At 40.3% G+C, this 25,598-nt stretch overlaps 1 protein-coding gene across 3 annotated transcripts in view; it reads left to right on the forward strand.

Annotated features, from left to right (window-relative positions):
* CFLAR (CASP8 and FADD like apoptosis regulator) overlaps nucleotides 1-25,195 on the forward strand; it is a 74,215-nt gene extending 49,020 nt beyond the window's left edge. For all 3 annotated transcript variants that reach the window (XM_073633252.1, XM_073633253.1, XM_073633254.1), the window contains exons 5-11: nucleotides 332-414; nucleotides 646-676; nucleotides 2,092-2,129; nucleotides 3,678-3,728; nucleotides 12,217-12,301; nucleotides 17,903-18,419; nucleotides 22,401-25,195. In XM_073633252.1, the coding sequence (XP_073489353.1) occupies nucleotides 332-414; nucleotides 646-676; nucleotides 2,092-2,129; nucleotides 3,678-3,728; nucleotides 12,217-12,301; nucleotides 17,903-18,419; nucleotides 22,401-22,524 (929 nt within the window). In that variant the 3' untranslated portion in view covers nucleotides 22,525-25,195. The remainder of the gene's footprint in view (nucleotides 1-331; nucleotides 415-645; nucleotides 677-2,091; nucleotides 2,130-3,677; nucleotides 3,729-12,216; nucleotides 12,302-17,902; nucleotides 18,420-22,400) is intronic.
* Nucleotides 25,196-25,598: the final 403 nt, after the last annotated feature.

Here is a 25,598-nt window from a genome sequence, read left to right on the forward strand (position 1 = left end):
GCACTTTGTTTTTTTGTGCCTATTGAAGGAAATCTGTACTATAGGTTTGTGGAGCCTGCCAAACCTGACCATGCCTTAAAATTCTAGATGCCTGGCTGTTATGTGAACCAGTAAATTTAGTACTTTTGTAGGCAGAGAGCTGAAACAATTATACAGTTCCCAAGTTCTGATTTTCATATGACTTTACTTGCTGCTTGCTTGTTCTTGGCCAGTGATTCCAGTTCTCTCCTTATGCATGTATTGCAGCAATGTAATGTATACACTTTTTATTGTGCCCAGACTTATAATTTAAGATATTTTATTATAAGTTAAATACATGTCTTTCTTTTAGGTCATACTGAAAATGGCAGTCATTACATCAATAAAATTGCTGTACCTCCGCCAATACCTAGGAACCAAGTATCTTTCCCATTTGTAAGTCATTCAGCTGATACAAGAGCCAGTACACAATATGCATTTTCAGATAAATGCTTGTACTTTGTGATTTGTTTATATGTATGATATCCATTAGAAATGCATTTATTGCAAACTATGCTCATTAAGTTATTTTTTACGTTTATGGCTTTAGTGCATGGGCCTAGCTAAGAACTAAACCCTCCTATCCTATAAAGACAATTATTTAACCTTAAGGTATTTCTATTTCAGAAACCTGTAAATGTGCAAAATGGACATAAAGGTAAAGATTACATTTTTTGAGTGGAGGTTGTTTCAATTTACTATAGTATACTCACTATAAATCCTGTATAATGATGATAACAATAATAAAGAAGCGCACTACCACCAAAATTCTTCTGTAGCAGTGTATAGAATAGTGTTGGTTTTCTGCCACATATAGCATTTAGCACCATCATTAAAAGTTCAAACCTGGTCATATCATATCTGAGAGCCTTTTCCACATGTTTACTGCTGCTCCTTGGAAAACTCCAAAAGAAATTTTGTATTTTTTCCAGCAATGATCCAATTTTGTAAAAAAATCCAGATTATGGTTGTCCCACTGACACCTTCTCCCATTTCAGCTGTGAATCTTTGTAGCTCTCTCCCTTACCATTGGCCTCTTGGTTTCTTCTCTGAATAATGCCCTTCTTACCTTTTCACTGTGTTTTGGTAGATGATCATCTACAGACAAAGTTTCCGCTGTGCCTTGTTTATTATTATTATTATTTTTTTAACCAATTGGAGACCTAGGGCATACAGCATATGCCCTAGCAAATATCAACAAAATTCCCTTTTGCATAAGCTGTACACTGTGATTCTTTCCCCTGTCACTAATCTGAAGCCACTATTGCTGGCCAATCCCAGCTGGCAAAATGACAGCCAGGACTTACTCCGCATCACAATGCCGGCTGTTGAGAACAACAGTGTTTGGGAAATTATTTGAGAAACAAAGTGTAATAACATTATTGTCACATTGTATTTACTCTGTTTACCTTATGTGCAAATCAAAAGGGTGGTCTTGCATATGATGTCAGTTGAAGCAACCCTACAAATAAATTGAAAAAATGTACAGGTGCAAGTGCTTATTTTGTTAATAATTGATTTTAAGGTGCTGTGGGGAATAGTCACAGTTTAGGTTGTATGGATAACCCAACCCTATTTGGTGTTTGCCCAAATGTTATCCTGTAACTGTTTTGTTTTCAGGATCCTGGCATATTTAGGGTCACTTTAATTTCACAGAGGTGGGATAATTATGTCACTTTTAAAAGTAGTTGGTTGTATCAGGGCTTAACACAGCAAAAGGGAGTGAATACGTATGCATTTTTTATGATCCACCTGAACTTCAGGTATTTTTCAGTTTTATAAAATCTCAGACTCCAATCCATTTAAAATTTAGATGGTAGCACTAAAAAGAGCCCAAGTGTGTGTGTGTGTGAGGGGGGGGTGGGGGGGGGACGACATAATAGTTTTGCTCACTGTAGCTTAATGATTCAAGAAGCATTGTGCTCATATTTTCCAAATCCATTCCAGATGGTAACACTATTCAGGGGGAATACTTAAGCTCCTTGTATCTCAGTGGTTCAGAAGACTGTCTTAACCTAAAAACCTTTGTTCATCATTGCCTTGCTAAAATTATATTTGTTTTGTCTTTTCTAGAGTCAATCCCAGTACAAGAAACCAGTCCAATCATACAGGTATTATTGGCTACTCATTTTCACATATTTTTAAAATGATCCTGTATATCTAAGAGATACACGGGGTGCCAAACATATTCAAATTTGACACAAGCTTTTCATTATGTTTTCAATAAATTAACAGTATTTCTACTGTTTTAATATGAAACAGATCAAAGCTGCTTCTGGTAATAGTGTTTTTGTGAACTACAGCTTGTGTGGTTGTGTCAATGATACCAGTAACTTACATACAGTATATGGAATTGTAATGTGGGCATGTAATATTAACCACTAAGGCTGTCACTAGAGTACACAAAGGTGCTAAGCTGCTAAAAATTCCATTGTCTTTTGCTTGATAATTATTGTGGCAGTTACAAGGTATGTTGAACAAAGAATAAAAGACTTGGATATTCTATAATATCATCATCATAAGAAACAGTTGAGTTTAAATATTTTTGCTGGTGTTACCATCTGAACTACATAGTTGGTTTTTAAGTATTTTATGATATTGACATAATCACTTGCTCATCCATGTGACCAGAACACACCCAGTTCTACTTGTATATGTATGCTTTTACTTTGTCATTATAAAATAAATTTAGATATTTTTTCAGACCACTTTTGCTTTCATTTTTAGATTGTGAGGATAAGTCATTGTGAAATGTAGACTTTAGGCCTCTTTCACACTGAGGCGCTTGTAAACTGCCAGTAAAACACTGAGCACTTTTGAAGAGCTTGTCAGGTGCTTTTGAAGCGCTTTCCATTCATTTCAATGGAGAGGGGTGTTTTTTCACCACCCTGCCAGCACACTGCCCCAGTGTGAAAGCATTCATTGATTTGAATAAAAATAGGTTTTCGTGAGCTTTTCAGGCGCTTTTTTTAGCATGAAAGCATCTGAAAAGCGCCGCAGTGTGAAAGGGGTCTTATAAAGAAACGGAAACTTGTTTGCTACTTGCAGTACACACAAGGTTTTAGTGCAGGTAGCTATTTGTGTTCAGTCTGCTGAAAAATAGAAATAATTTATACATAGGCTTTACAGTTTCTTGCTCACAATTATATACTACTGTTTTATTCCAAACCAGTATCCTGATCAGGCTTTACAAAAGAGGGGCTTTCCCATTCCCTTTTTTCATTTCACACACATATTCCAAGTTTCGTTTCTCAGAGCTGATGTAGCACCGAGCTGTATAGTATAACAAATGAGCACTGAGTAATAGCTCAGTGCGAGAGCATAGTTTAATTGGTTAGAGTTTGGTTCCAGTTTTGGAAGCCAACGATGCTGTGTCTGCAGCTCTTTTCAGTAGATCACCCAAACAAAGCAGGCCCACACACATACTGTATACATTCCCTAGGGAGTGCCAATACCATATTTGACATGAGGCCCCAGTGATAAGTGTACTTTGCCTCTGGTGTTTATGTGGATATGTCTTTAGGGGCTAGTGTGGATGGGCTATATTTTTCCAGCATTTGACGTATTAATCTCAAGTCTTCAGATTTCATTTTACTATGTGTATTGTGGATGATCCTCTGAGGCTGCATTTGACCAGGTTTTCATTTCTTTCGATGTAGCCAATCCAATTGAGACATGTTCCTGCTGCTTCAAGGGCTCCCCAATTGCAGGTAAAATCAGATTTACTAAATCCTCTATAGTTGCAACTGTACCTGGACTAGTATGTTTAAGTAGGTTTAAATACAATCACTAAAATTTCATATACAGTGCCTTGAAAAAATATTCATACCCCTTGAAATTTTCCACATTTTGTCATGTTACAACCAAAAATGTAAATGTATTTTATTGGGATTTTTTGTGATGGACCAACATAAAGTGGCACATAATTGTGAAGTGGAAGGAAAATGATAAATGGTTTTCAAAATTTTTTACAAATACATATGTGAAAAGTGTGGTGAGCATTTGTATTCAACCCTCCAGAGTCAATACTTTGTAGAATGACCTTTCGCTGCAATTACAGCTGCAAGTCTTTTTGGATATGTCTCTACCAGCTTTGCACATCTAGAGAGTGACATTTTTGCTCATTCTTCTTTGCAAAATAGCCCAAGGTCTGTCAGATTGGATGGAGAGCCTCTGTGAACAGCAATTTTCAAGACTTGTCACAGATTCTCAACTGGATTTAGGTCTGGACTTTGACTGGGCCATTCTAACACATCAATATGCTTTGATCTAAACCATTCCTTTAGAGCTCTGGCTGTATGTCGTTGTCCTGCTGGAAGGTGAACCTCCTCCCCAATCTCAAGTCCTTTGCAGACTCTAACAGGTTTTCTTGTAATAATGCCCTGTATTTGGCTTCATCCATCTTCCCGTCAATTCTGACCAGCTTCCATGTCCTTGTTGAAAAAAAAGAAGGTGTGTTCAGGGTGATGTGCAGTGTTAGTTTTCTGCCACACATAGCGTTTTGCTTCTCGGACAAAAAGTTCAATTTTGGCCTCATCTGACCAGAGCACCTTCTTCCACATGTTTGTTGTGTCCCCCACATGGCTTCTCGCAAACTGCAAATAGTACTTCTTATGGCTTGCTTTCAACAATGGCTTTTTTCTTGCCACTCTTCCATAAAGGCCAGATTTGTAGAGTGCACAACCAATAGTTGTCCTGTGGACAGATTCTCCCACCTGAACTGGGGATTTCTGCAGCTCCTCCAGAATTACCATGGGCCTCTTGGCTGCTTCTCTGAATGATGCTCTCCTTGCACGGCCTGTCGGTTTAGGTGGACGGCCATGTCTTGGTAGGTTTGCAATTGTGCCATACTTATTCCATTTTTGGATGATGGATTGAACAGTGCTCCGTGAGATGTTCAAAGCTTGGGATATTTTTTTAAACCTAACCCTGCTTTAAACTTCTCCACAACTTTATCCCTGACCTGTCTGCCGTGTTCCTTGGCCTTCATGATGCTGTTTGTTCACTAAAGTTCTTTAACAAACCTCTGAGGGCTTCACAGAACAGCTGTATTTATACTGAGATTAAATTACACACGGGTGGACTCTGTTTACTAATTAAGTGACTTCTGAAGGCAATTGGTTCGACTAGATTTTAGTTAGGGGTATCAGACTAAAGGGTCTGAATACAAATGCACGCCACATGTAAAAAAAACTTTGAAAAACATTTATCATTTTGGTTGTAATATGACAATGTGAAACAATTCGAGGGGTATGAATACTTTTTCAAGGCACTGTACTTTACCAGGTTATTGTCATTTCGAAAGTTGCTTATGCCTCACACAGTGAAGTGTATTCCAGTTCACTTTATGTCAAATACCTTGTGCATTAAGACTGTAGACCAATGGCATGAATTGGGCAAGCTATTTTCCAGTATAACAAGTGTTATGCACAGAGGTAGTCCATATAACCATTAAAGTGCAAAGCAAGCAGGCAGAAACAAGAAAAAGTGCAAAATCCTCCTATATAGAAATGTGATGTTTTGAGATGCCAAACAGGCTCTTTTTCAATTACGCAGTACAAACCATACATGCCTAAGGCTTCATGCACACGAGACGCCGGTGCAAACTCTGCTGAACACATGTTAGAAACGCCCGTTATGCTGCGTTTGCATGCCACGTTTAGCCGCGTTTTACCACGTTTGCGTCTAGAAGCGTCTGCAGAGCAGAGAATGACATTTTGCGATCCAACTTTGGAGCCCCGTATCTCGGGGCTACTTGGTGCTAGGAACCCCAAATTTGGTGTGCTAACACAGTTGAACTAGCACTACAACATATCCAAATTTGGGGTTCCACCAAGTGGCCCCGAGATATGGGGCCCCAAAGTCGGGTCGCAAAATGTCATTCTCTGCTGCAGTTTAAATGAGTTCAGGGGCAGTTGAAAAAAATGTCCAATGTGTGCATGAGGCCTAAGTCATCCTTAAAGAGGAACTGCAGTCTGCTCACATAATTTGTAATAAAAACATCTTTGCCATTCTGAAGCTTCCCTCCAACCACTTTGCATATTATTTTATATATGCTGTGATTCTGAACTTGCCAAATATGCTGCAGAAATCTCCCTCCACTGAAGCTGCTGACTGTTCACTTCCTGGATTTACACAGACACACAGAGGCACACCTGCAGCTCTCATTGGCCCTCTTATGACTCATCCCCCTCCCTTCCTGGCAAACTCTAACGAGAGTGAGAGAGAGAGCTGTGCATGATGTCATAAACCTAGGCTTTTTACCAGACAAGAAAGAGGAAGTGGGATGTATAAGGTATTTACTGGCAGAAAAAAATGTTTTACTATCCAAAGTTAACACAACAAGGGCAGAAGCATGTAATAGATGGAAAGTTGAAAAAATTACTGAAGTTCCGCTTTAAATAGTCGCACCAATAATCAATCATTCCTAAAGCAACTATTTTTAACATCAAATTATGAAATGCTATGTGTAATGACCTTACATAGCATATTAATGAGCAGACCTGATAGAGATCTCTGTACTCTGTAAAATAAACCTCATGCGCTATATATATATTTTATATATATATATATATATATATATATATATATATATATAAAAGCGTTTAAATAGGCTCTGCCCACTCTCTGTCAGACTACATGAAACCTTGTATTTAAACAGAAGTTTTCATAGGGGACCTGATAGGGAACTAACATATAATGCTGGAGCCAAGCAGATTATGACATACAAGCTAAAATGACTCCATCCCACAACAATTAGTGCGGACCTCATAGGGCACTTTATCAAACGAAGAACATGATATTAGCTCCACCTACCCAGTCACTATTCATTTACTGTTCGAGCCAATCTCTTAGTAACATGAACAAAACAAAGGCTCCACCCCCTTACTTAAGGCACGGACCTGATAGGGAACACAATAATACTTATGCAACCGATCATGTGGTGTATACACTCAGCACTAGCTCCACCCACCCAACATCAATTCCAACATGATCAGCAACTTTAAAGCAAAATTAATAAAACACGTATAAATAATAATCAAGCTAATCTCATGGCCTCTAATTTGTTAAAGGATAACAATTTAATCTAGCAACATGCCTTAAAGTACCAATTGTATAAAGAGACACATTTTCTTGCCAATAATTCTTAGGCTTGTCACATTATAGAAAGGCACATAGAAAGTGGGGGGCAAGGTCCCGCCATTAGTTGTTGTGTTTGGGTGTTAAATATACAAAATCCACACAACACTGTTTTTTGTGTCATTACAAAGTTATCTTAATCGTACAGTACAGGACACAAGAATTGAGCCATAGACCATGGTTTATATGTTGCTACTTTCAGGTGATTGGACACTGCCAAAAGCTTTGCTGGGAAAAGTCCCCATGTGTACCTATATAACCCCAACCACTCTGTAGGTCTCCAGTGTTTTACATAGTTAGTCAGGTTGAAAAAAGACACAAGTCCAACTAGTTCAACCATAAAAATAAATAAACAAATAAAAAATATCATACAATCCCATATGCACAATCCTATACCTACAGTTGATCCAGAGGAACGCGAAAAACCCCAGCAAAGCATGAACCAATGTGCTACAGCAGGGGTAAAAATTCCTTCCTGATCCCCCGAGAGGCAATCAGATTTTCCCTGGATCAATTTTACCTATAAATGTCAGTACCCAATTATATTATGTACGTTTAGGAAAGAATCCAGACCTTAAAGCAATCTACTGAGCTGGCCAGAACCCCCTCTGGAGGGAGTCTATTCCACATTTTCACAGGACTTACTGTGAAGAAACCTTTCCGTATTTGGAGATGAAATCTCTTTTCCTCTAGGCGTAAAGAGTTCCCCTTTGTCCTCTATGTTGACCGTAAAGTGAATAACTCAACACCAAGTTCACTATATGGACCTCCTATATATTTGTACATGTTGATCATATCCCCACTTAATCTCCTCTTCTCAAGAGAATAAATTCAGTTCTTCTAATCTATCCTCATAGCTGAGTTCCTCCATCCCTCTTATCAGTTTGGTTGTCCTTCTCTGCACTTTCTCCAGTTCCCCGATATCCTTTTTGAGAACTGGTGCCCAAAACTGAACTGCATATCTCAGATGAGCTCTTAATAATGATTTATACAGGGGCAAAATTATATCTCTCTTTCTGGAGTCCATATCTCTGTTAATACAAGAAAGGATTTTGCTCGCTTTGGAAACTGCAGCTTGGCATTGCATGCTAATATTGAACTTATGGTCAACCAAAACCCCTGGATCCTTCTCCACTACGGATCCCCCCCCAGTTATACTCCCCCTAGTATGTATTAGGCATGCATATTCTTAGCCCCCAAGTGCATAACTTTACATTTATCTACATTAAACCTCATCTGCTACATATTCGAACAAATTAAACAGTGCAATGAGGTCGGCTTGTAAGTTGGAGACATCCTGTAAGGAAGTTATTCCACTGCATAGTTGGTTTCATCTGCAAAGACTGAAATAGTACTTTTAATCCCAGACCCTATATCATTTATAAAGGTATTAAAAAGTAAGGGTTCCAACACTGAACCTTGGGGTACGCCACTGATGACCTTAGACCATTCAGAGTATGAATCATTTACCACTACTCTCTGAATTCGGTCTTTTAGCCAGTTTTTTATCCATTTACAAACCGATCTTTCCAAGCCTGTAGACTTTATATTAGTCGTGTGTGGGGAACTTTATCGAACGCTTTTGCAAAATCCAAGTATACCACGTCCACAGCCACCCCTCTCTCCAAGGTTTTTCTTACCTCTTCATAAAAAGAAATCAGATTTGTTTGACAACTTCTGTCTTTCATGAACCCATGCTGTCTGTTGCTTAAAATATTTTTTTCCAGCAAGAACTCATCTATGTGGTCTTTTTTATTAAACTCTCCAGTATCTTCCCAACCATAGAAGTTAAACTAACAGGTCTATAGTTACTAGGTAAAGACTTTGTTCCCTTTTTAAATATAGGCACCACATTGGCCCTACACCAATCCAGTGGTACTATTCCAGTCATTAATGAGTCCCTAAAAATGAGATACTATGGCTTTGAAATGACAGAGCTCAATTCTTTTAGGGTCCGTGGGTGGATGCCATCTGGTCCAGGGGCTTAATCCACCTTTATTCTACCTAAATATTTCTGGACCATATCACTTTTGAGCCATTGTGGATCATTTGGGGCTGTGCCACTATCACCCCCATTATGGACATGAGCTCCCCCATGCTCCTTTGTATACACAGAGCTGAAGAAAGTATTTAATAATATTGCCTTCCCTTTGTCCTCAGTCACCCACTCTAGATTATTTTGTAAAGAGCCTACATGCTCAGACCTGATCTTTTTACTATTAATATATTTGAAGAATTTTTGGGGGTTTATCCTAGTATCTTTTGCAATCTGTCATTCATAGAGCCGAGCAGATGCTAAGCCTTGTAGCTCCTCTCCGCAAATAGCCGAGACCAACTAGACCAACTAGAAATAGGACTTTTTGGATGCCTAAGGGGAGAAAGATAACAGATTCCAGCAGTTTGTCAAGGACAGCTGGTATCCACCACAGCATCTCTAAAATCTGCTCAGAGTCCTGATAAGAGGGCGATGGCTTGCTCCTCTGCCTTGAGGCAGAACACTAGGGGTGATGTATTAGTCAGTCTCTCTCCTTCTTGGGAGCAATACAAGGAGGGCTCCTCATCACTCATCCCTACACCAAGACACCCAGGGAGAACTTCCCCATGGGCTTCAGAGTTAGCCCAGGCTTCTGTTCACACAGCTTAGGCAGAGGATGTTCTGCTATGAAACATACTGCACTCCCTCCCATCTTGGATACATAGCATGGCAAAGAGGACAGAGGGCTCCCTACATAAGAAGATGGCCTGGAGTCTATGCCAGAAATCTTTTTTTCAAGTCTATCGACAGTCGAGATGGCAGGAGACTCTGTATCTATTTGACTACAAGCCATGGAAACTTCACATGCTTCCACAAGCCAATGCCTCACTACTCTGTTTCTTTAAATGGGAGACTTAGAAAACAGGAGCTAAAGAAATAATCTCTGCATCTGGGGAATTCCTGAAGTAACAACAGAACTAGACCTCAAACCCACATTTGTATTATCTTGCTCAACAAATCACTGTAGACAGAGCTGAAATTGGAGTTCACGTACCAATGAGGAAACCCCTTTTACTTAGAAATCACTGTCCCGAACTGGCAGGACTTCCCAAAAGATCTCCAACAACAACCTCCTCCTTCCCTTTGTCCGCAATAGGAGAGACAATCCAGATTTCATTTACCACCACAACTAATCTTCCACAAGCTCTGATGGACAGAAGTCTAATGATACCTATCAACTCACCAAGTACCATACAATCCAGATCCTTCCCCAGAGGGACTACTGGTTCCCTAAGTTATCTCCTGCACACCTCTAGAGACCATCACAGTGTTGCCACATCTTCACTCCGAAATGCTGTTATATCCCTGCTATAATGCAGCTGCTTGTTAAGAGTCATCCCTGAGAGGATTCATAAGACTCTAACCCTTGGCTTACCAGCAAGAGAGACATGTCCAGTTGTATGCAGGACTCTCTCATACATTCTCTCTAACAACCTAACTTCTGTTTGTAGTTGCCAAACATCTAGCCCTTGTTACTCTGCAGGTCTTGGTTACGTCTTGTATAACCTGTACTCAAGATCCTGGCTTTTACACTCCCTGTGCACTCTCTTTTGTAAAAAAAGTTGCTCTTTGTTGCTTGTTGTGCCTTTCTGTGCCCCCTGGGGCCTTCCTCAGGTGGTTTTGCCCACACTTGTTCATAGGGTTCATTCCCTTAATAGGGCTTTTGTCTTCTCTCCATTGCCGTTGGCAACAGTAGTTCTGCCTTGGTTCTCCCTGTTTTCTTCCTGGGGGGCCCCCCTCCTCTTCTTATGCTACATGGTGACGAAGTATCCCATAAGCAAGTCCTTTTTTCTTCCTTGTGGCTCTTCCTATTGCCTTCTGCAGGAAATGTCATTCTCCATCCCCATGTCTTGTCTTGAGGGCATGTCAGATAATTATGATACACACCTTATGAGTGGGGTCAGGACTGTAATCTATGGCTGCCTGTCATGTATTTTCTTGTGAACTGACCCTATTTCCGTTCCTTACAAGGCGGTCCCTCTATAAGATTTCTCTCACCTCTTCCATTTGGTTGGATGGTTATTTTGCCTTCTTTTCCTGGGGCTATTGCCCTCAGGGAATGAGTCCCTCCTCCCTACCTGAGCCTATTCTCCCAAAGATATTGGAATTCTTGAGCTTTTTATAACATATAGGAATCTGTCCTCACAAGCCGCAGGGCTTTCAAAATTGTTCTTTGACAGGTGGCTATTTCAGCCTGTGCTGATCTATACTTCGGCAACAAGGTGCTGCTGTTAACTGTCTGTTTGACTGGATCCATTGACCCTTCTTGTTTTTTTCCTGTGGGCCAGTTGCCGTTATTTTGTTGCCCACTCCTCAATTTATTACTTGGGGCTGTGCCATGGTCTAAGAATCAATTCATGTGTGTTGTTCTGTACAATTAAGATAATAGGGGTTTGACTTACCTATACAGTACATATCCTGGAGTACAGTACAAGACACCGGTTCCTCCCCTCTTCCTTTGTGATCTCCTCATTGCTTGTTAAAAAAAAACAAACTGAAGCCTCATTGAGTTGGCAGGCTTATATGGGTACACTGGGGGTAGGGTCCCAGCAAAGGTTTTGCCATTGTCCTGTCACCCGGAGGTAGCATATAACCATCAATTCCTATGTCCTGTACTGTACTCCAAGTTGTGGACTTTACAGGTATACCAGCACTCCTATTTTTGTGTCATTGAAAATAAAAACACCAAACACCAGGGAAGATGCCAAAAGGAACAGGCCAGGGAGACTGCATCAATGTTGTATTGTAGGGACCTGACCTTCCTTTTGGAATTTTTTCCTGTCAGAGTTGCTTTAAGAGTCGAGCAGTGTGTAAAGTATGTTTTGCTGTTTTTGTTCCTCTAAAATATCAGCTAACAGTTTATTTTGAAGACATGGTAGGTTGAGGTAATCAAACTCAATATGCATATTATTATAGACTTTTACCTGTTTTAGCAGTTTTGTTTATCTGTGATGCAATAATAAAGATTCTAATTGTTTGCCTGAAAATGTACATTAATATGGCACAAATATTGTTCTCCACAGGCAGAGGCGAATGATGACAGGTATCCTGTAAGGCCCAAGGCATTGGGCTTCTGCCTGATTATTGACTGTGTTGGAAATGACTTGGGTAACTGCTTTTATTATTAATATATTTAACCACTTCAAGTCCAGACACTTTCACCCCCTTCCAGTCCAGGTTAATTTTTAGCTTTCAACACTGCCACAATTTGAGTGACAATTACTCAGTCATGCGACACTGTACTTATATAACATTTTTATTATTGTTTTTTGAGACAGATAGGGCTTTCTTTTGGTGGTATTTAATCACCACTGTTTTTATTAATTTTTTGCTATATAAATGAAAAAATATCGAAAATGTAAAAAAAAAAAAAAAAAAAAAAAAAACAAAAAACAATTTTGTTTTAAAATTTAGCAAATAAATAATCTTTTTCTTAAAAAAACTCCATTCAAAATCTATTCTGCTACAATTTGGTAAAAAATAACCCAAAACAGTGTATATTATTTAGTCTGTGTGAAAGTTATAGAGTCTACAAACTATGGGATATATATTTGAAAATTGATCAGTTGCGACCCTAAAATGCCAGACGCTGGTATGACGTATGGCAGTGATCATGATGCTGGTATAAGGTATAGTGGTGATCAGGATGCTGGTATGGCATATGGGGTGATCAGAACGCTGGTATGGGGTATGGCGGTGATTAGGATCCTGTTAAAGTGTATGACAGTGATTAGGGTGCTGGTATGACAGTGATTAGGGTGCTGGTATGGCATATGGCGGTGATCAGGACGTTGGTATGAGGTATGACGGTATCAGGACATTGGCATGAGGTATGGCGGTGATGAGGATGCTGGTATGGCAGTGATCAGGATCCTGGTATGGCATATAGGGTGATCAGGATGCTGGTATGGTGTATGTCGGTGATCCTGATACTGGTAGTGTGTATGGCGGTGATCAGGGCACTGGTATAGCGGTGATCAGGGTGCTGGTATGGCATATGGCGGTGATCAGGGTGCTGGTATGGGTTATGGCAGTGATCAGGACATTGGTATGGTGTATGGCGGTGTTATTGTGAGTACTGGGACAGGTGATGGATGCTGGCTACATTGTTTATTATGGCTACACTGGGGCAGTGAACAGAACACTGGGGCAGGGTGGTACTGCAGTCTGTGAGTGTTCATACAGCCTGACAGGCTGCTGTACACTGACAAGCTGCAGCATCAATTCTCTCTGCTCTCACAGTGAGAGCAGAGAGAACCCATGCTTACTTTCAGTTTTACATGGTTTGCATTGTTTGGACACAGCAATCACATGGTAAAAACACCATGTGCCTTTTGTTAAAAAAAACAAAAACAAAACACCATGTGCCTTTTTGTTAAAAAAACAAAAACAAAACACCATGTGCCTTTTTGTTAAAAAAAAACCACCAGACACAGGTATAATGTTATCTGCTGGCTGGGATCCAGGATGCGTGTTCTGTGAGCTGCGCAGAAGCCGTCAATGTGGAGTGGTGTACAGGAAGCGGTTAAACAGTAGTAGTATGAACATTTTATTTCCATAATGTTTTCACATCTTTCATGTAATGAAGACACATATTTTATAACTGTTGAACTCTAGCCAGATATAATAACTACAGATGAATTCAGTTATTCATTATTTAAATTGTGACTGCTTTTCTTCATATAGGCCAGAGGTGTAAAATTTCACTGTGGGCTGCATCAGCATTATGGTTGCTCTCAAAAGGTCAATTAGATCTGTAAAGCTTGATGTCCAGAGCACACCTCCCCCCCTACATCAGATGTCAAGAGCCACCCACCCTCCCTTAAATGAGAGTGCACCCCCTTACGTTGTGCTGCTGCTGGGAAGAAGCTGGGCGCTGAGCTGGGAATCAGAAAGTGCAGGGTCTGGAGGAGGACCAGTGGAGGGCTGGAGTCTGCTGCCAGACTGCTGAATGCTGAGACCAGGGGAACCGGAGAGGAGGGGGTGCTGAGACTGCACAGAGAGGCACAAGATCTGTATGAGTTCTTTCCTCCTCTCTGCCACCGATTGCTGAGACAAGGTGAGGGTGGAGATGAGGGGAGGTGCCCCAGCTGTAGGAGAGGTACAGGGGACATGTGAAATGGTCTGGCGGGCCGGATTTGTCCCATTTGTCTTGTGTTTGAATCGTGATATAGGCAGTTAAAACATTTACATTTTTTGGGTCATAATAAAGCTACAAAATAAATGTTTAAAGCAGAACTTTACTCTATCAATCAACATTATGCTGCTAGCCTTAGTAAATAGATAGAAAGGTATATTTTATTTACTTTTAAACTTTTTTTTTTTTTTTTTTTTTTTTACTTTTATTTCTTCATTTGCTCTTTCTGGTTTCTGGCCTAGATCAAAATGATGTGTCTTCATGGGCATTTTTTGGCTTTCATATGAAGTTGGGGAGCAGGGCTTTCTTAGTGAAGCATACCCCCCACCTGCATGCCTGAGCTAAAGGCAAATGGATTCCCGGAAGTACATTCTATATGAATCATCTGTTCTTACTCAAGTTGGTTGCAGCTACAAATGCTAGGGTGGCGTTTTTCAAAGTAATATCTCAGCAAAATAAAGCATGGATACATGGATGGATGGATGGGTGGATTTGCTTTGAATATTAAAAATGAATGAAATGGCGTTTTAGGTTTGTGGTGCTCAGATACCATTCCACTCAGTTAAAGTTCTGCTTTAAGCAGCATTTTCAATTACCGTATATACTCGAGTATAGGTCGAACCGAATATAAGCCGAGGCCCCTAATTTACCACAAAAAACTGGGAAAAATGCATTGTAAGTGGAAAAAGAGGGTCAACAATGTCCTTCTGCAGCTGCATGCCTCCCTGTGTCCTGTGCAGCCTACCTCTGTCCTGTGCATGTGTCCTGTGCAGCCTAGCTGTGTCCTGTGCATGTGTCCCTGTGTCCTGTGCATGTGTCCCTGTGTCCTGTGCATGTGACCCTGTGTCCTGTGCATGTGCATGTGTCACTGTGTCCTGTGCATGTGACCCTGTGTCCTGTGCATGTGCATGTGTCACTGTGTCCTGTTCAGCCTCCGTGTGGCGATCTGCATCCTCCGTGTGCCGCTCTGCACTGATCAGCGTGTGATAATATCATTCGGCGGCCATTCCACTGTTCAAGAGCCACGCCTCCTCTTCGTCTGGGATAAGCAGAACACTCCATTTCCCAGCAGTCAGCCTATCACGGACATTCTCTCATCCTCCTACCACGGACGAGGATGAGAGAATGTCTGTGATAGGCTGTACACTGACTGCTGGGAAATGGAGTGTTCTGCCTATCACAGAAGAGGAGGAGGCACGGCTTTTGAGCAGAGGAATGGCCGCCGAATGGTATTATCACACGCTGGCCGCCGTCTGTCTGCATGACACGCTGATCATGTAGTCAGACGGTGGTGACTCGAGTATAAGTCGAGGGGGGCACTTTCAGCCTAAAAAAAAGGGCTGAACATCTCAACTTATACTCGAGTATATACGGTATACACTTCTGACTACTAAGGTGGCTTTAGCAAGCAGAGTTTTTACATCGCTGAGGACAGCAATATTCAGCTTAAAGTGTTACTAAACCCACAACAGTAAAATCTGTATGTATATGCAGAATAGCATGCTTGTTATACTCACTGTGAAACTTAAAGGGTTAATCCTCTGCATTGTGTAAAAAGTCTCCTTGACACTATATGGACAGATCCTTCCCCCCTGCACTGTCTATCTTGGCAAGGCCATATAATACAGTGAAGGTAGCCGTCCTGCACATGCTCAGTTTAGTCTCTATTGCCGGAGAGAGCATTTCCTGTTTCAGTTGCACTGTTCAGGTCACATGATATTGGTATCACACACATGTGGGGTGTATACAGGCTGTAGTGGAAATCTCCTCCTATCTGGAAACTCAGCACTGGACAAACTGTGCAGTTTGTTATGTGACCATGGTATACAGATCAGCAAAAAAGGTATATAGTGGCAGTATTTTAATGTAAAAAGATGGTTTATAAGATGTGGACTGTGGGGGGCAGAGGAACTATTTTTATATTACTGGGTTTAGTAACACTTTAAATTTGAACTCCAGCCAAAATCAGCTTTTTAGTTTTGGACAGAGTGTGGAAGAGTTTGAACCTCTGTCAGAGTTTTCATTACTGTCTGTGTCACCCTATTAGAGCGTTCTCTCTGCTACCTCCTTGATGAATGTCAGGAAGGAAAGGGAAATCCTCCTATGGCAACAATAAAATCTAATTTTCTAGTACAGTGACAGAGTCTGGAACATTTGTCATGATTTTTTTGCTGCCTGCCTCCACGTTAGGACTGCTTTCCTTCACATCCTGTCCATGTGACATCATGGCTGGATCTAGGGGTAAGCTAAGGTGGGCTGGGCCCACCAGATTTATGTTGTGCCCCCTAGAACTAGTGCAATTGAAATCAGGAAGTGGAGGGGATGGGGGGGGGGGGGGGTCGGATCAACGCACAGCTTTAGCAAGTTCCCTGCCTATATCCACTGCATTACAATTTTAATTTCCACCGTGCAGGCAGGTGGATCAACACACTCTGATGTGATGGGGAGACGCTATGTGATGAGGATTGTGGTGTGATGAGGGGACTCAGATGTGATGGAGTGTCTCTAATGTGAAGGGGGAGGGTAAAACAGGGAGAACTGGCTGGAGAGGTTCATCTTTTTCTAACATTTTAACAGTTCTTTCAATTTGACATCAGCAAACAAACTGCCTATGACAATAACCAAGAAAAAAAGGTTGACATGGTGGCCAACATTGTCTTTAGTTCTACTTTAACTCTTGCAGTGGGAAGAAAGAAAATATTCTTTTATTCCCAGGAGTTCAGCTTTAATCAAACATTTCTTATTTGCATTGACTTACTGAATAATTTTAATGCCACGTACACACGGTCAGATTTTCCAACAGGAAATGTTGGATGTGAGCTTGTTGTGGGAAAGTCCAACATTTGCTGTCGGACTTTCTGCTAACAAATGTTTGCTAGCAGGTTCTCAAATTTTCCGCCAACAAAACTTTGTTGTCAGAAAGTCCGATCATGTGTACACAAGTCAGTTACACAAAAGTCCACGCATGCTCAGAAGTGGACGGTCTTGTAAACTAGCGTTCGTAATGGAGAATTAACATTCGTTTCGTGGCAAATTAGGAAATCTCCAAATGCAGCGCACAATTCTCTTCTTCTTTAATGGGATAATAATGAAGCTGCTTTGCTGGTGATACTGATGGAGTTATTGCAAACTAATTTTCAAAGGCTTTTTTTTCCAAGTGATATTAAGAATAATAATAATAGCGCAAAATAAAAAACGCAAAAAGAAAAGCACGAATCAACACTCATCAAACTTCTACTAACATGAAATTAGTAGAAGGAGCCCAAAGGGTGGCGCTAAAGAGCTGAAAAACCACGTAGTACGTCTAGTACATCACTACGTTCCTAATTGTTGGTCAACATTTGTGTAACCGTGTGTATGCAAGACAAGTTGGAGCCAACAACCTTCAAACAAAATTCCATGGTTTTGTTGTCGGAAAGTCCGATTGTGTGTACGGGGCATAACAGTACTGCTGCAGGACAAATATTATTATTGTAGTTTATGTTAGAGATAAAAAGTGTTGACAAAGAAATTTCATGTATTTTCTAGTTCTCACATTTGATGGTATTAATCACTTGTTTATTTTTCTACAGCAATGCTTAAAGAAATATTTAAGCAGTTAAATTTTGTCGTCCGTGATGAAACATACAGAGGAATTGAAGAAGTAAAAGCAATACTGCAAGATGTTGCTAACATGGAACATCTCAAACAATATGACATTTTCATATGTGTCCTAATCAGCCGGGGGAATGCAGATTCTCTCTTTTTCATGGATGAATGCTCACCAGGACTTTCTTTGGATAAAATTAGGAATTTTTTCACTGGGAGGTCATGTCCAAACTTGGTAGGAAAACCAAAACTCTTCTTTATACAAAACTATATCACTAACGATTGTGAAGTGCAGCACGATGGAGGCTCCTTGGAAGCTGATGGTCCCACCGACAGTGGAGCAGGTCAAGAGAGAAGGCGAAGCATTGCCAACACGCCAAATGAAGCAGACATATTTTGGAGTCATTGTAAAGCAGCTGAGCGACAGCTCCAGAGACTTTCTGGTTCCTCTTCTTTGTACCTAAGGACACTTACTGACTTATTAAGCAACCCGAAAAGAAGGTAATGCATACCATTGTGTCAAGCCAAATACATACTGTTCAAAATGTTTCATGGTTAATGAAGGTTTGGATAAAATATGCATCTTCTGCTGATTTGAGGTATAGCACCACTGGGGACTTTGTTTTCAGACTCAGGGCTTGTGTTGATGACATCAATTGAGATGATTCTGAGAACATTTAGGATACATTGACAGGTACATTTAACTTGTAGTTGACCTACTTATAACATGTATTTGTACTGCTTTAGGCACAGACTTGCATATGAATATAAAATCCATTTGACACAACCAAAACCTGCCTCCACAAGTCCTTCATATGATGAAATAGTCAGAACGTTCAGCACTTTTGTACATTTCTTTTTTTTTCTGTGGTCCAGAATCCGGCACCACGATAGAACAACAATGCCCAGACATTGGACATTGAGGTTGATTTAGGCTAGGTTCACACTGATGCAATGTGGGAAATGCACAGGAATTGCTGCATTTCCCACATCTCACCACATGGCAATCACTCATGTTCATGCTGTCTGGTGCGGGTGTCAATTAAAAGTTAACAACACCTCAAAAACAGGTTGTAGAATGGAGTGCAGTCAGCTTCAAGTTTTTTGTCAAAGATTAGGGCTCAGTTCACACTAGTGTGGGCCGTGCATCCCGCGTTTGCTCAGGCACGGTAGCCCACTCGCTTGAATGGGATGCTGTGCCCACGTTTCCTGCAGGAAAAAGGTGCATGCAACTTTTTAAAAACGTGGCAGCAGGGAAACCACATTCTTTTTCACCATGCGATTTCCCTGCAGTACCCACATCGCAAACCCACTGCAGGCTAAGAAGCGTTGGGGTTGCATTCAGAATGAATGGCAACCCCGTGTGTCTCGTATGAGCAGCACAATTTGGCTGCGGGTGGTTGCGGGCATGGGAACAGCTGCAATTCCTGCACCTGCATCCAGTCCACACACTGCGGACTAGTGTGAACCCAGCCTAATTGAACAAGCTGAAGTTAGAAGCTGATTGGCTACCATGCAGAGCTGCACCAGATTTTGCACTCTCCAGTTTTACCAATTCAACCCCATTGAGTTAAGGTGAATAATTCAAAGAACTCAGATAAGTATAATTGATAGGACCTCCTCGTCTTTTCCATTTTATTTTTGTAATTCAGAATGTCATAATGTCACTCAGCTTTTTTGCAATATGGCAAATCCAAGAAGCTACTTTGATTTTATGCTTGAGCTGAACTTAGATGACAAGCATACTGCTATAGTTAGTGTGGGGAAAAATAGCTTTCTTGGTAATGTATAAGAGTAGCCTCTGCTTCAAGCATTAATAATATATAAACCAGAAAGTGTCCTTTCCTAAAGAAAATAATATGTAGGGATGTTTATCTCTAAATCCTTCTCAGTGTTCCTCAAAGAGGCACTGTGCCCCATGTTATTTTGTAATCTGTTTTTTTCCTTGTTCCCTGGTATATCCTCAAAATACATACTCACGCAGCCAGCAACTTCATTGTTGTCCTGTTGCAATTTGCTGCAGCACGCCAGGTCTCTTGCTGCCATCTTGTCTATTTCCATCATCAGTAGGCCAGCTGCCTCTTCCTGGTTCTAGCAATTGCCCCCTAATGATGTGCGTGTTTATGTATATATATGTATGTGTATGTGTATGTGTGTGTGTGTGTGTGTGTGTGTATATATGTATATATATATATATATATATATATATATATATATATATATATATATATATATTAATATACTGTATCTCTACAATAAATACATAATACCTAGATATCCCAGGATTTATGCTTTTACAAACGCAAATACAGAGAAATATCTGTTGATCCTGCGCTACAAATCCATTGAGCTTCTAATTTTCTGTAGTGAGGCGACAACACAGTGCCTCTTGTCCACTGAAATCCAAGCAGTTTTGCCTAAAGCAGTATTAAACACAAAAACAAAAAATGTAATATATTGCAGCTTACTAATCCATAGATGTGTTGGCTGCATTGGATTTCTTTTTTTTAAGCTTTTTTTCCTTTATTTCGCCTTGTGATCAAGCCAGTAACACACTTCTTGTCTTATGCCGCGTACACACGATCGCACAATCCATGTTTTTTTTCCCGACGAATGTTGGCTCAAACTTGTCTTGCATACACACGGTCACACAGATGTTGTCGGAAATCCCGAACGTCAAGAATGCGGTGACCTACAACATGTACGACGTGCCGAGAAAAATTAAGTTCAATAGCCAGTGCGACTCTTCTGCTTGATTCCGAGCATGCCTGGAATTTTGTGCGTCGGAATTGTGTACACACGATCGGAATTTCCGACAACGGATTTTGTTGTCGGAAAATTTAAGATCCAGATCTCAAATTTTGTTTGTTGGAAATTCCAACAGAAAATGTCCCATGGAGCCTACACACGGTCGGAATTTCCGACAACAAGCTACCATAGAACATTTGTTGTCGGAAATTCCGACCGTGTGTATGCGGCATTAGTGTGTCTGTATTCTGGATGAAGAAGTAAAGCAGACACCTTTGGACAGCAGCATTGTCCATCTTGGGGGAGGGTAGGTAAGGTTTGACTAGCAGCTTTAGATGGATGACTAACAAATTGAAGCTGAACTCCAGCTAACATCTTAGGCCTCATGTACACTGTTGTTGGTAAACAGACGTTCAGAGGCAGTTGGATGCTTTTTTCAACTGCCCCTGGACTCATCCAATGTTATCTTATGTGTACATGTACACAGGTTCGTTTAATGACGTTTTTAGGCAGTTACGTTTTATAGGCTTTTCTTTGAAGGGGAAAAAATTAGTTCAGACGCCGAAGTTTCTGACATTTCAGAAACCATACTTGGCTAAACGCAGTAACTCGCGTTTAGCTGCGTTACGTTTACAGGCATTTTTAATTTTTGGCTATTTTAAAAAAAAAAAAACAGTTTTTTTTTTCAAACGCTTCTAAACACAAATGCGGCTAAACATGGCATGTAAACGCGGCAAAACGGACGTTTTAAACGTGGGTTATTATCTGTCAAGTTAAATCGTTCAGGAGAGGTTGTAAAAACGTCCCGTGTACATTAAGCCTTATAGTCAGTTACAGTAAACCATTTTTCCTTTTGGGATAACCATTTTACATGAATAAATAAAAGCTGATTATTGTGAGCACCACTGCTCCCCATCATCATAACATAAGAGGGAAGTGTTCTATAATCCTGCAGGGGAGACATCAGGCAGAGCTGGAAGCTAGGAGCTCACAGATTTCTTGGCAGAATCAACAGGTGTTTTGCTGTACTTGCAGCAACCTGCAAAGAGATAAAACATAGGAAAATATGCATATATTTTTTTTTTTGGCCCAGAAATACACTTACAGGAATTCCATGATCACAACAAACACTTTTCATTAATAACATCATCAGTGTAATAGCAATACAAATAATAGCTTACTAGAAAAATCTTATTTCATGTTTTGAGTGCTGCCTGTCTGCTGGTCATCTCTTTCCACAACTTCCTGGACTCCCTGCATGCTTTAGAACTTCTATTCTGCTGTTTACTTTTGATTCATAAAGACTACATATCCCATGGTACCTTGCTGCCTGCAAAGTGATTCCCATACTGACTCAGCTTTCTAAACCTCTTCCTCTCAGCATCTCTGTAGTTCAGAACGCAGGCTCTGTGAAATATGTGACACAGCAGTGCCTATTCATAGAGTGTGAGATTCTTCAAAAAAAGTTTTCAATCTTCAAAATCTTTCAGATTAATAGGAGCGGGCTAGATATTATTGAAATTCAATGTGGAAATGAATATATTTTATATTTTAACCATAGATGCACTTTAAATTATACTTCATATTTCTATATTTTGTTTGTGTGAACTGGAGAGAGAAAAGTGCATTTACAATGTTTATTATGTTTCTCTTTCAATGCACTGCAGCAGCTACACCTTATTTTTTTAATCTGTGTTACATAGTTGTTAATGTATTTCTTTGTTTTGGCTGCAGGAAACACCAGGACATTCAAGAGATTCACACAGAACTTAATAAGATTATATACAGCAAGCAAAACGGATACTCAGTACTGCTCCAACATACTCTCACAAAAAAACTCTTTATTTATGCAGCGTGAAATAATAAAAGTACTAAATTAAAACCATCTTGCCATAAAATGTGACAAGTTGAATAGACAGATTCATCATAGTAAGTATTGTAGGTAAAGGATGGCACATATACAGTAAGTAGTATACAGGCAGTCCCCGAGTTACAAACATGCGACGTACATAACACTCATACTTACAATTGGATGGAGAAAACCGGAAGTGAGAGTAAATCTACCCCTAGGAAGGGAAATTCCCTCCTGTATGAGTTACCGTGGGAAAAATGTGTCTCCACTGAAGTTTTATCACCAATCCTTGTTTCCACAACAACCCAAAATTTTCTAAATCCAATTGTCATAGGGACAGAAAGTGAGGTGAAATCTTCTGAACAGGGGCACAGACAGCAAAACAAACAGGGGTTACAAGGGTGTTGCCCTTCCCTATGCTATCCAAAAAACGTAAAAAAATTTTTTTGGGCTGGAGTGACACTTAAAAAATGTACCTGTTCCGACTTACATACAAATTCAACTTAAAGTGGATATAAACCCGGTTCATGAAATTTGAGCTGGGGGAGGTTGCTATAACTAGATTAGCAGTCAGCTTGCCGTCTAAGAACAGAGCTATGCACATTCCTTTCTTCCTTTGCCAATGAGGAGAGGGGGTGTATGCCTTTCTTCCAATCAGCTGTCTTGGCTGTATGCCCAGGCTTCACTGCAGTGTTGAACAGGAAGAGAAAATCTCCTAACACGAAGAGCACTTTCTAAAGAATATATACAGATAAAGAGAGTAGAGATGCATGAAAAACTTATATAGGGAGATTTGTTTCATCTCTGTGTATCATCTGAGGCTGTTCACTTCACTGGGTATCTGTGAGGGTTTACATCCACTTTAAGAACAAACCTACAGAATCTTGTTTGAAACCCGGGGACAGCTTGTATGTATGTAAAACCCACTTGCTACGATAGGAAGATTTACTTCCACTTTAAGGGGGGTGGTTGGTGGGCAGCAAAAACGTAGATCAAGCCTAAGTGTGTATGTGTGTGTATGTATGTATGTATGTATGTATGGGTGTATGTGTGTGTATGTATGTATGTATGTATATATATATATATATATATATATATATATATATATATATATATATATATTTGCAATAACCACATTTTCTATTTCATAACAGTCACAAGGTCATAGCAAGCTAACTTTTTGGGAGAAATGTACAGTTTATATTTAAAAAAAATATTGTAAAAGTAATGCTGAGGACATATACTGCCATAGATAATGATTTTAGCTTATTTTCATTGGAAATGCCTTAAAAAAAAATTGCCACTCTGAGTGGAAATGTGCTTCCTGCACTTACTACAGTGCTGTATGCTGGCATTGATGAGTAATGGCTGTACCCCTCAATCTGTGTACTCACACAGACTTGTAGTGCTGATGGTTCTTATCCTTAGTTAGACCAGGGCCCAGTAAATTCTTCCAAAACCTCCCTTGCTCCAGCAGTAAAAAAAAAAATAGTGGAATGCAAAATATGCATTTTTAGTGTATTAAAGGGCTGTAATAAGTCAAAATATGAGTTATTGAAATAATAGTTTGTGACTGGGGAGGGGGGGGGGGGCATGAGTGTAAGATCTTCTGGATTACATACTGATGTGGATGTCTGACATGGTGCACAGGCAGACAAGAATGCATACCAGGCTCTGGCATGGATTTCCTGGGGAACCTCATGCATATTTTGTGTGTGAGGTACCCCTTCAAAATCCATACCAGATTCAAAGGGCCTAGTATGCATTTAGGGGTGGGGGAGACTCTAGGTATTTTTTTCAGACTTGCAGTAGGATTGGCTAAAGCAAAAGTAATAATTACAAAGAAAAAAAATACACTGTTTAAAATGTAAGAAAATAAAACTTTATTGCCAGCTTCTTAAAAAACATACACACACACGCGCGTACATAACAGATTCGTAGGGGTCTGCTATGTATTTTGGGGGACCTTTGGTCTGTGTGCTGTTTTTTCTTTTAAAATAAGAAGCCAGGAGGGAAATGTAATTTGCTGGCAGTTTAACACTTTTTCCTTTTTAAATGTCAGTGTTTTGAGAAAAAAAAAAATCACTGATGCTAGCCACATGGAATTAATGAAAAAAAAACTTCTTTGAAGTTCACAGAACCCTGCTCGAACTGAATCCAGGCAAGTTCAGTACATCACTAGTGTGAGCGCGAAGCAGAAATTATAGCCAGAGTTAAGCTTGGGTATAATAGTACACCGAGAAGGATCTGCACAGTCATATTTAGACACTAATGTCTAATGTAGAATGTAGGCCTGCAAATCTGAGATCTGAAGGTGCATGCATTATACCTCATCTGAGAACTGAAGATGCAAATATTGGGCTTGATCTAAGGTGTGAAGGTGCAAAAATTGGCTCCTGATTTGAGATCTGAAGGTGCAGAAAATGGGCCTGATTTTAGGTGTGAAGATGTAGAAATTGGACCTGATCTGAATTGTGAAGGTGCAGAAGTTGGGCTTTATCTGGGGTGTAAAGGTGCATGCGTTGGGGCTGATATCAGATCTGAAGGTGCAAAAATGTGGGCACATTTGAGACCTGAAAATGCAGAAATTGGGGCTGATCTGAGATGTGAAGGTGCTGAAATTTGGCCTGATCTGAAGTGTAAAAGTGCAGAAATTGGGTCTGATTTGAGGTGTGAAGGAGCAAGCATTGGGGCTCGTATGAGATCTGAGGTTGCAGAAATTGGGCCTGATCTGAGGTCTGAAGATGCAGAAATTGGGGTTCAATTGATACCTGAAAGTGCAGACATTGGGCTGATCTGAGGTGTGAAGATTCAGAAATTGGGGTGTGAAGGTGCAGAAATTGGGTCTGATCTAAAGTGTGAAGGTGCAGAAATTGAGCCTGATCTGATGTGCAAAGGTGCAGAAATTTTGCTTTATCTGGGGTGTGAAGGTGCAGAAATTGGGCTTTATCTGGGGTGTGAAGGTGCAGAAATTGGGTCTGATCTAAAGTGCTAGGGTGCAGAAATTGGGCTTTAACTGAGGCGTGAGGGTGCAGAATTTGGGCTTTATCTGGGGTGTGAAGATGCAGAAATTGGGCTTT

This window comes from Aquarana catesbeiana, linkage group LG06, assembly GCF_042186555.1.
Source record: "Aquarana catesbeiana isolate 2022-GZ linkage group LG06, ASM4218655v1, whole genome shotgun sequence".
Classification (NCBI taxonomy): domain Eukaryota; kingdom Metazoa; phylum Chordata; class Amphibia; order Anura; family Ranidae; genus Aquarana; species Aquarana catesbeiana.